The sequence below is a fragment of the Stegodyphus dumicola genome, chromosome 2 (genome assembly GCF_044657685.1).
Source record: "Stegodyphus dumicola isolate Sdum_Otavi_A_Nest chromosome 2, ASM4465768v1".
NCBI classification, from domain to species: Eukaryota; Metazoa; Arthropoda; class Arachnida; order Araneae; family Eresidae; genus Stegodyphus; species Stegodyphus dumicola.
Window position 1 is genome coordinate 190,333,480 of NC_140769.1, and position 12,520 is coordinate 190,345,999.

The 12,520-nt window shown below is 30.6% G+C and overlaps 1 protein-coding gene across 5 annotated transcripts in view; it reads right to left on the reverse strand.

The window, feature by feature from the left end:
* LOC118198479 (uncharacterized) overlaps positions 1–12,520 on the reverse strand; it is a 52,815-nt gene that overhangs the window by 33,840 nt on the left and 6,455 nt on the right. For all 5 annotated transcript variants that reach the window (XM_085811571.1, XM_085811569.1, XM_085811570.1 and 2 more), the window contains exons 4-5: positions 8,533–8,637; positions 5,337–5,422 (exon numbers count right to left, since the gene is read on the reverse strand). In XM_085811571.1, the coding sequence (XP_085667697.1) occupies positions 5,337–5,422; positions 8,533–8,637 (191 nt within the window). The remainder of the gene's footprint in view (positions 1–5,336; positions 5,423–8,532; positions 8,638–12,520) is intronic.

Here is a 12,520-nt window from a genome sequence, read left to right on the forward strand (position 1 = left end):
AATATCAACAAAAAATATTAACATCATGCAACAAATAAACTGCAGCAGGCATGATGAAGCATCTTTCCGGTTGCTGCATTTAGGGCCTCAACTAAATATATTGCACTTAAATAATAACCATAATATCACATTAAAATGTCTAAAATTAGTATTAACAAGTACAATTCAGAATGCTAAAAGGTTTTTATCTTTGGTTTTGTAGTATTTGAGGTTATAATAATTCTAAATGGTGACAATGTGTGGAAACCTTAGGACATTTACAGCATTAAATTGTGTTAATTTGAATGATATTAACTTCCCCAGGTAATTATTTTTTACATACAATTCAGTGGCTTTGTTAGACAGGGAAAAGGTAAAAATGAAATTTAAAAAAGCCCTCACATAAAATTTAAATACATTCTAAAAAATAAAACTTACAAAATTTATTCTAGCTTAAAAAATAATAATAAAAGACAACTAATTTAATTTAAAACAGACTAATTTTGAACCTCATAACATATGTTATCAATATTTTATGATGTTCATTAACTAGATATGAATATATAACATAAAAGCGATTTGATGTTACTTGCCTATTAAATATCAATTTTATGCAAAACTTATGCCATCAAGTACGGTACTTTATTTATTTAATTTTAAATTTTAAGTAATTTAAAATTAAATAAATAAAGTACCGTATTTGACGGCATATAAGACGCACTTTTTTTCCTAAATTTGGTCTCAAAAAAGTTACCTGCGTCTTATACGTGAAGGACACAGGTTAACTTTCAATACTGAATGCTATTTTTAGCCCGAATAAAGATCTAGACACACATAACTTTTTCTACATCTACATGTGCGTGGCCTTCTAAATAAGTGTGCGTCTTATATGCCAGTGTGTCTTATATGCCGTCAAATACGGTAACACAAATTTTCATTTTTAAGCGTCCTTCAAATAACCATAATTCCAGCATGCTATATGATATTATTTTATGTAAATTATCCACTAAAAATTAAGAGATAACATTTAAACAACATCACATCCACCATATCCAGCCTTCTCTTATTTCCAACAAAAACTATAAGCAGATATCTTCAGTGCCTTAGGGCATTCAAACATGCAAACAGAAATGATGTGGATATAAAGGAAAATACAAATAACTTACTTCGTATATAAAAATATACATGTATGTGTATGGCAATTTAATTTTTTTTATGCATCAGTTCTTTTTGAAACACATTCCAATAGCACAGCAAGCTACTGTATCACTTTAAAAAATATCACAAATGTATCATCGATGGCTATAGCATTGCGTTGTAATACAGCAATATACAATGGCCAATAAAAGAAAGGGAGAATGGGGGTGAAAAACTGACACTTTTCAACCTCAGATTTGGGGCACAATGTCCATTCCATTTACTTCTTAACTCCATAATAACAACAGGACTTCTAAATTTCAGGATTTTTTTTTAATATTGTATTTCTCCACATAGTCCCCCCCCTTTTTTTCACCGTAATTTCTGGAAGAAAGGCCGCATTAGCGCAAATGCCGCACTCGAGAAAAATGGTGGGAAAAAAATTAAAATTACACAGAATCGCCGCATCAGCGTAAACGCCGCAATAGATTAAATTGCGCGTGACATCGTCGTGGGCCGTATAGATGCAAAAACTCAACCTAAGTCCTGATATATGACATACCAGTTAAGAAAAATGCATGAAATGAAACCATAACTCAAAAATAAATTAAAGGTAAGAAATGTTTAGCTTCTATTTTCAAAAATTTTCCGCTCCCTTCTTACTTAAAAACTATTCAACAAGTACTTGTACCCAAACTGATGGGATCTGTATTTGGCAGAATGCCAAGAAAAATCCATTCATGCTGAAGGGGAAATACGTCAGAGTTCGTTATTGCGAGGCAGGTAGAGTCGTGTTCGCCTTTGAAAAAAATTGCAGAAAAGGCAGTGGTGGGGAGAGGTGGGTCCTGGAAGATTCATCGAATGGCAGAGGAGAGAGATTATTCAAACTGATGAGAATGTTGATTTGAAAGGGGGAAGAATGTTATTGTTCTGAGATCTCGTTTAGGGTGAGTAAGGCATGTAGGTCCGTTCAAGGGAAAGAATGTAAACAAAATAACGTTTGCAAAAATCAACTGAGTGGTCTTTTGTGTGGGAACAGCACCAGTCTATGCACAATGACAAGGCCATCCAAACTATGTACAATGACCATCATAGGAAATATTTTATTTTTAGTGCACCTAAACACCGCATGGGTAGAAAAGCCGCACCTGCTGAAAATTTAAGTTTTAAACACATAAACGCCGCGGCGTTTCTTCCAGAAATTACGGTACTAATTTTAACAAATCCAGAAGTGGAAACTATACCAATAATTAAATTTCAAAAGGATGTGGTTACAGTAAGAACATAACAAATGAAATATAGTCATGATTAAACTACAGGTAAAAATCACAATATTAGTCCTTTAAAAGAACCCCACATTCCAATAAAAATACATAGTAATTATTAGAGTAAATACTTCAAACATTACTTAGAAAAGCAAACCTTGAAATTTAAGATTATCCTAATTCTTGATAATACTTCAGGACACAGTACTGAAGCCCTCACAAATCGCATCCAAATGTAGAGGTTTTATTCCTTCCGTATAACACCTCTTCTTTAATCCAATCAATGGGTCAAGGAATTATAAACATTCATAGCTTATTATGTTAAATGTGTTGACAGTTCTGTAAATAAAGCACTAGACAAAGGAAAGTATAGCACACTGATGGCATTTTGGAAACAATTCAACATACGACACTGCACAGAAATTATTAAACTCGCATGGAAATAAGTGAATTCATCAACAATGAATACTTGCTGGCATGAGTGCTGGCCAGAAGTTGTTAACAATTTTAAAGAATTTTTATTAACTGAAAATTAAATCATGGAAATTCTGAAGATTATGAAAGCAATATGTAATGAAAGAGATTTTCAGATATGGAAGAAGGATTTAAAGAGTTAATTGAGATGATTATTAGGAAATGGTGCATGAAGAATAGGATGATCTTATAACACTAGTTGATGGTGAAAGGAGTGATAGTGATGAAGATAAACAGTCTTTAAAGCACAAAAAGTTAAACATATTATTAAAAAGGCACAGGAATTGTCATTTTGTAGTGAAGATTGGCCCAAATGAAGAAATAAAGAGACACTTTATGAAAAGAAGTAAAAAATGCTGCACTGCAAACAGCAAAATGTTTAATGAATTGTGTCAGACATTGTCCCAAGCAAAAATTCCCAGTTATTTAAAAGATAACTGTATCATGTATGTACTTTTTAAGCAGTTATAGAAATCCTTCCAATTAACATTTGTTTCATTTTCTTCTCTTAATTAAAATAATATTTAGTTTTGTGTAAATCATACATATTTCCTTAATCTGAACTATACCATTTTTCCCACAAAATGTTTATTTTGAAGAACATGGCCTTTTTAGTACATACAGTGGGTTCATGACATAGCTAACATATTCAGCTGTATCATATCTAATAAGATATCTTCATTTCTACTTCCCTGTAATTTGAATCTTGCCTATTTTTACTGTGTTGTCTTTGCTAATTCTTAGCCCTCAAATCATCCATTAAATAATTAGGGAAGATGAATATTCAGTCGACTCAGAGAATGACTGTTATCTTTTGTTTGTTTTGCAGTGACTGGTTGGTTCTTGTATTAGGTTGCCATAAAGTTCAATAGTTAGAAGGGAAAGGTCCGGCATGACCTTTGCAAATAATTTGCAAGGGGATTCTCTTTGTTAGTAAGACAAAAACAATCTCTCCATAGATGAATCCATTTTAAAATTTAGGAGAGCTCATTCTTTAAATGTATTAAAGAAGGGAAAATTATGCAAATAGTTTTTAAAATTTCAAAAGCTGGAGCTAGGGGGGAAGTACACAGGAAAATATGATATATATATATATTCATGTGGATTATTTCTTCTTTTATATTTAAGCGTTATACAAATTACAATAATTTTATTTTCAAGGTGTAAAATGCCTCTTATTTTCAATGCCAGTGAAATAAAATGTTTCTACATAGGTACATTTTTTTTCTTACATTATACAATGCAAAGTTATTTAAAATCATAATATATAAATGACCCAGTTAATATGTCAGCCCATTACCATATATTTACTTAAGCATGTGATTTAAATGTATTAAAGAAGTTAAAATTGTGCAAATAGTTTTTAAAATTTTAAAAGCTGGAGTTAAAGAAAATATGATATACGTATATATTCATGTGGATTATTTCTTCTTTTATATTTAAGGGTTATACAAATTACAATAATTTTATTTTCAAGGTGTAAAATGCCTCTTATTTTCAATGCCAGTGAAATAAATGTCTCTACATGGGTACATTTTTTTTCTTACATTATATAAAATTCAAAGTTATTTAAAATCATTTGAAGTGTTGAAAAATAAATGAAACAGTTAATATGGCAGCCCATTACCATCTATTTACTTAAGCATGTGATTCCAGTTTGAAATAAAGTCATGGTATGCACTTACTGCTTCTACTTATTTTTTAACATGACTACAGTGCTTCTACTTATTTTTTAACATGACTACAGTGCTTCTACTTATTTTTTAACATGACTACAGTGCTTCTACTTATTTTTCAACATGACTACATTTGGCATTATTGTTTCAGTTTGGTAATATTTCATAGAAAAACTATATTACTTTGAAATTCATTTTTAATTGGCAAAGAAATTCATTTCAAGTGATACATTAACAAATGACCCTAATTGGTCTTAGGCTACAGATTTAATATATAATTTTATCAACAGTCAAGTGGTAAATTTGCTGAACACTGGTGGTTCAATCTGGGGTTTGAATCACAGTGAATGGGTTTGCTGCATGGGTGTTTTTGTGTTTTCCCCATGTGTAACATGCATATGAGCCAATTTCCTTTAAAAAGTCCTCCATGAAGGCATCCCTTCCCTTAGGCAGATAGCCTTCGAGTGCTTTGGGCATAATTAAGCAAACCAAACCTATCAATTTATGGGACACACAATATATTCAAAATGATAAAGTTTTTACTATTGTAAGCATTTTGCATAGCGTAAACATGAAGTATTAAGTTTTATTAGATCATAAATAATGTTTATGAAATTGATTATTCAATATAAATGGTATAAAAGTTAATATACAATATTCATATTGTAAATTATTTTTAAAAAAAACTATGTGCTATTAGTGAAAATAAAAAAGGAATTAAGTGCTATATAAATGTGCAATTTTCAACTAAGTTGTTTCATGTGATGTGGAAGTGCAGATAAAAAAAAGAAACAATGAAACAAACTCTGATAAGTCATTTTCTTTTCCCAGTTTAAAATTTAATTCTTTCTCATATAATGCATCCAAATCAGATACAGCAGAGTTGAGTTTCTGAAATTTTTAAAATTGTTTATTAACACACAATAAACAATTTCTTTAAAAATTACACACAAAAATGTCCTAAATATCAGCAATATTTTGATTTTTTGTTGTACACCAGTTTTCAGCTAAACACAATGAAAGTGCTTGATGTATTAACTTGCAACTATTTTCAACAACACATAATGCTACATTGATAATAATGGAATATATCACTCTTCAAGTGACTGTTATCAAGGGGAAAAATAATTAATCTATTTCTACAAACAATGATCTGTTACCGTATTTTTCAAAAAGCATATCTAATGAAAAGCTTTTGCAGTCGCTTACTCAGATTACAGTTTACAAAATAAGCAAGCCCATATTACACCACACTACATTGCAAATTTATGTAGGTTTTTTACATTTAAAATTGAAATATTTTTAATAAAGTTTCTAAAATCCATAGGGGGAGGCTACATTCCAATATAAAGGAGTTATTCTTATTTGAAGCCCAAACATTCCTATTTTTATGATTTTTTTCTATTAAAAAATGTATAACTTTGAAATTTTTACTATACTAAACTTCGCATTAACTGGGGTAATACTGTATGCAATCTCCATAGTTAACCCCAAATTATAATTAATCCAGTAGCAAATACAATTAATAATTTACCTATATATTTAAGCTATTTAATTTGAAGAGCAAGTTTATTAACATCACATTCGTTATATGCACCATAATTAAATCAGCATTCAAAATAAGTATAATACACTTAAAAATAGAAAGAACAATGTTTTCATTTGCATTACTCTTGCATTTTGATGGCAGTTAATCAGAAACAGAAGATTAATGGCTATAAACTGAATTTATTTTTACAATTTAGCAATTTATTTTTAACAGATGATTTAATAATGTTTACATATTCCAGATTATGTACAGTTAAATGATGTGTTGTTATGAATGAAAACAATTACTAAATACTTGTTATCACTGCTGTTATCCATCTCATTTTCATATTTTCCATAGAAATTTTGCTTTATTCTGATAGTTTCTGATAATTTTTTCAGCATTCCACAAGGCACACACCTTAAATATTTTTTTGCCTAATTAATCTACATCAGGTTAACTAGGAATTGATTGTATACATTTACTAGCTTTTTGTTATTTGATTTTTAAAAATGGACAATTTTAGCAATTCTAATCTTTAGATTGAGGCCGAATAATACGAGGATAATTGTGATTGCAAGACCCACAGCATAGATTTCAAATAAAAAAATAAAATATACATAGTTTTACAGTCAAGAAAATTGTCATGTTTTTATATCTTTAAATAAAGTCAAAAGTCGTTAATCCGGACTCATTGGGACTTCGACGATTCCGGATTATCGATTTTTTCGGATTATAGATCATCAGTTTAAATTTTGTAAGATGGCATGCAGAAATTCTAAAATTAAAAATATGAAACTGTAATTTATGAAATTAAGAACAATTATGATCTAAAGGGTATCAAAATTTACAAAAAAAAAAAAAGCTTCATATTTATTTGTTTACTTTATTAAACATTTCTTTCAATGTAAGTTGTTTCGTTTTATGTGATAATACTTTCTCTTTAATTCTATAAACAGACATAATTTCTTGTTCAGTTACAAAGTTCCGTTCTTCAAGTCCCGTTAATTGCTGTGCCGAGAATACCGACTAACTTGTCAATCGAAATTTTTCGTTTTCACTAACCTCTCTGTCACATTCTTCATGTCTTTATCCATTTTTTGCAGCAATCCCACTTTTTGTTTGTTGGACATCGAAACATACTTTCGTTTTGTAGATCCTTTGGAAGTTCCAGCATCGGAAATTCTATTTGACATAATCGAAAGTTCAAGTTTACTTTTATAAAATTGCTCTTACAGTCTGCAAAAAATAATAAGCGCGATCCAATTCGAAGATTAAGGAACAACGCAATCATTAACATTAACTGAAATAGATAATTAGATAATTTTAGCTTACACCGTCCGTTATACATTAAACGCGCAGCCGAAAACGTATTGTGCACACGCATATGCGCAGTAGTCAAGGTCTTACACAAACGCGTAAAACACCTGTGCGCATGTGCCAACGCGGCGCATGCGTAGAAAGTTTTTAGCTTTGAGGTCCGAATTAACGACTTTTGACTGTATCATTTAGCTACTGAATAATGTTAAATAAAAATCTTACAAAATTTTAATTTATAGTATGAAAACAAGTCAACCTGTCAGTCAAATTATGAAATAACAGACAATAAAACAGCAAGATATATTAATGTTAGTTATAATGCATGAACAGACAAACTTAAAATTATGGAACTATAATTTTTTCCAAATGTAATTTTTACACATCAAAGAAACAAAGACTAAGAACAAGGACACAAAATAATACATGCTGATATTTGATACTGTTGTATGCATACGAGTTCTTAGTGAATTGAATGCATACTGATGATAGCTTGATAAAATTAATTATCCCAAAAGAAACACTTCACAGTTCTGGAACCTTCAACAAAAGTACTTATACAGCTCCTCTCAGCACAATCAGTAAAACTACTAAGAATGTTAAACACAACACAAAGCATATCTAAAGAGCAAAGCTCGCACACAGATCTTTCAATACGCTGAAATCAAATCTAAACTAAAATGTCAGAACTGATGCTCTCTCAAGTTTTATACAGTTTTCTCCTGGTCACTAAGGAATTTCCAGTATGTTACATTTCTTGTAATTACTGGAAAACATATATGATAAAAATTCCATGTAAGGGCCAAATGTGGTTACAGCTACATATAGGGATCAATTGCAGTTGTACAGGAACTGGACCAAAATGCCACCAACTTTGGAGACTTTTGGTGATTTCACTCAACGTTTGATGAAAAAAACTATTTTTCAAAATCATTGCCAATTTAATGAGATAGCCATTTACTTCAATGTTAAATAGACTCGCCCAGTCTTGTATCTTGAAGTCTTTCATACTACATTATACAATACCACAGTTTTAAGTATAATTTCCCTAAAATTTTTTAATACATAAAATTTGCAACAATGATTTTAAAAAATAAACTTACAGCAAGAAAATATTAGTGAAATGTAGAAAGAAATAATTTTGATAAATACATACATCAAGGATCTCCTGTATTCGGGATATCATGGCATACACAGTTCTTTTTTGGGCTTCTATTGATTTCTTTTCATTATTCAGTTTTATCATAGTTGCTGGAAATTCCTATTGGATATTTAAAAAAACTATGAACATGAAAATGCACTTTTGATTAAAATATGTGGTTATATAATGATGTTTTTGCTGTACATACAATGCAGAATCTTCTCCATTTAAAAGATTTAGTGCAATAATTGTCAATTAGAAAACTACAATTTTGATGCATTTATGAAATACTACATAACATAACTATGAGAAACTTAATTCCCAAATACAGGTTGTGTTTTTTTCACCAATTTTTAAAATTTTTTATTTTGAAGCTTGTTTTCCAATTAACACCCACAGCTGCATAACTCACAGTACAGTCTACATTTAGGAAGTACATAAAATTTTCATATAATTAAACTGCATATTAAGTGTTTATATATACATAAACAAATTGAATGAGAACTGAATTAATATATTTAAAAGTTATACACTCAAACCCTATAGTTATGATTTTAGGCCAGGGCTACTAGAAGTGACAAAGAAAATATATGAAGGATTTTTTTTTAAAGTAAATAGCAAGGAAAGTGCATAAATTTGATGGCTTCGCTAAACGAAAACAAGATTACTTTTACCTTGCGCTAGCTTATAAACATAGAAAATGAACATAATGTTTTTAGTTCAAAAATTCAGTGGTGAGTTTTCAGTGAATAAGCATCAATTATGGTCCTCATAACATGTTTGTTGGGTGGAGGCGAGTGAATTTTTTTCTTATGCGCAGGCATATTAATTATGGTAGCACAGCTGTCTCTTCTTCTGATACATCTGTCATTCGAGTGTACGGAGATGGTGATATAACTATATGCTGAGTGATGGTCAATATGATTTGCTGTGTGCTCTTTTTATTCATTATTTGTTTAAATAAAGTGTATTATCCTAAATCGATGTATTTTTTACTCTGAGCCTCTGAACAACAATGCTTTTATTAGTTTTAAAATGATGTGGGGGGCAGTTTTTCATATTTGATAGCTCACATATGAAACTTCCAAAATTTTCGGTCTTCCATATTTAAGCTTTCTACATTCCTACAAAGAGTTGATTAAATTGTGGATAAAACTGGACAACTGGAAGTGATGCTTTACAGGAAGTTCATAACAATCTTTAATGGACTGGAAACGAAGTCACTCGAAGCCCATAAGAGTGTTTAATGAAAAAATTATATTAAAATATAATCTAAAACTTTTCAATTTTAATATTTCAGACTTTTATATCAATGGAAACAGTATACAGTGGTGGCCATAATTGTGGACACTTTTGGAAATTTTTATGTCTTTGAACTTTGTATGCTTATAGAAAACATTACATTTAACAAAATGCAAAGTTGTACAGTCAAAAGCCGTTAATTCGGACAACCATAATCTGGAATGATCTATAATCCGGACCTCAAACCTACAAACTTTCTGCGCATGGGTCGCGTTGACTCAAGCGCGTAAGACCTTCACGGCTGCGAATATGCATGTGCACGTGCACAAAATACATTTACGAGTGCGCGTTTAATGTATAACGGACGATATCAGCTAAGCTAAAATTATCTATTTCAGTTAATGTTGCAGATTGCGTTGTTCCTTAATCTTCGAATTGGATCCGGCTTATTATTTTTTGCAGACTGTTAGAGCAATTTTATAAAAGTAAGCTTGAACTTTCAATTATGTCAAATAGAATTTCTGATAATATATTTACTAATATGTAAAGGATCTACAAAGTGAAAGTATGTTTTGAAGTCCATTAAACAAAAAGTGGAATTGCTGCAAAAAATGGATAAAGGCATATCCTTTGTTTATCTAAACTTTGTTTATCTTTAACGCTGCGGCGGGCACGCAATGAATTGGAAGTTGATCTGTCAGCACTATCCTTATCTTCAGGGCAGATGTTTTTATTTTATTTGGCTCATAATTCCTTACTAAATGTAGTATTTCATCTCGATGTACTCCGTCTTTGATATGATTTAAATCAAATTCCTCGTCATTATAACTCGCTTCCGATAGCGAAGAAAGTGACAGAAGTTATTGAAAACGAAAAAATTTCGATTCACAAATTAGTCAGTAGACACAGCAATTATAGGACTTGAACAGCGGAACTTTGTAACTGAACAAGAAATTATGTCTGTTTATAGAATTAAAGAGAATATATTATCACATAAAAAACGAAGCAACTTAAACAACTTACATTGAACGAAATGTTTAATGAAGTAAACAAATTAATATTAAGCTTTTTTTTGTAAATTTTGATACCCTTTAGATCATAATTGTTCTTTATTTCATAAATTACGGTTTCATATTTTTAATTTTATAATTTCTACATGCCATCTTACCAGATTTAAACTGATGATCTATAATCCGGAAAAATCAATAATCCGGAATCGCCGAAGTCCCGACGAGTCCAGATTAACAACTTTTGACTGTATATGTCATTTTAAAAAGAATTTATTACTGAATTCAATACAAAACACAAAATTCAATTATTTGCAATACAAAAAAAGTTAAACGATAATAGTTATCAATATACATTAGATAGTGATGATTGCAGTGAGTTATCAGTACTTAGTAGGGTAGCCTTTATTTTTGATTACAGCTTCACATCGACGTTTCATTGAGCTGACAAGAGTTTTAAGCTCTTCTTTCGTTATTACATGATACCAGGAAACAATTATAGCCTCAATTAGTTCGCTTTTATTTGATGGTCGCCTCATTCAGACAAGAGTTTTGAAACGATGCCACAAATTTTCGATAGGATTGAGGTCAGGACTGTTTTTGGCCATGACAAAAATTTAATGTGCTTTGTACGAAATCACTCTTTCAATATTTTGGTCAGTCCAACATCTGTTTATCTTCTCCTGATTGTTCTTGAACTAACAGAAACACCAGCATCATTCAGATCACTTTTGATGGCCGCTGATGACATTTTTCTATCTTGGAGACATCATCAATCTATCTAATCAGTTTAAATCTGGTAAGATAGCATGCAGAAATTACAAAATTAAAAATATGAAACCGTAATTTATGAAATAAAGAACAATTATGATCTAAAGGGTATCAAAATTTACAAAAAGAAAAAGCTTAATATTTATTTGTTTACTTTATTAAACATTTCTTTCAATGTAAGTTGTTTAAGTTGCTTTGTTTCATATGATAATACTTTCTCTTTAATTCTATTAAACAGACATAATTTCTTGTTTAGTTAAAAAGTTCCGCTGTTCAAGTCCTATAATCGAGAATACCACCTAATTTGTCAATCGAAATTTTTTCGTTTTCAATAACTTCAGTGTCACTTTCTTCACTATCGGAAGCGAATTATAATGACGAGGAACTCGATTTAAATCACATCAAAGACAGAGTACATCGAGATGAAATACTACATTTAGTAAGGAATTGTATAATTATTATAATTACAAATAAAATAAAAACATCTGCCCTGAAGATAAGGATAGTGCTGACAGATCAACTTCCAATTCAATGCGCGCCACTGCGTTTCCCCCTCGCCGCAGAACAGCTTGAAATTGATAAACAGATTTCGGATTTCAAAACATACTTTCACTTTGTAGATCCTTTACATATTAATAAATATATATAGGAAATTCTATTTGACATAATCGAAAGTTCAAGCTTACTTTTATAAAATTGCTCTAACAGTCTGCAAAAAATAATAAGCCGGATCCAATTTGAAGATTAAGGAACAACGCAATCTGCAACATTAACTGAAATAGATAATTAGATAATTTTAGCTTAGCTTATACCATCCGTTATACATTAACCGCGCATGCGTAAACGTATTATACGCATGCACACACGCATATTCGCAGCCATAAAGGTCTTACACGCACGCATAAACACTTATGCACATGCGTCAACGCGATGCATACGCAGAAAGTTTGTAGCTTTGAGGTCCGGATTATGGGTGTCCGTAT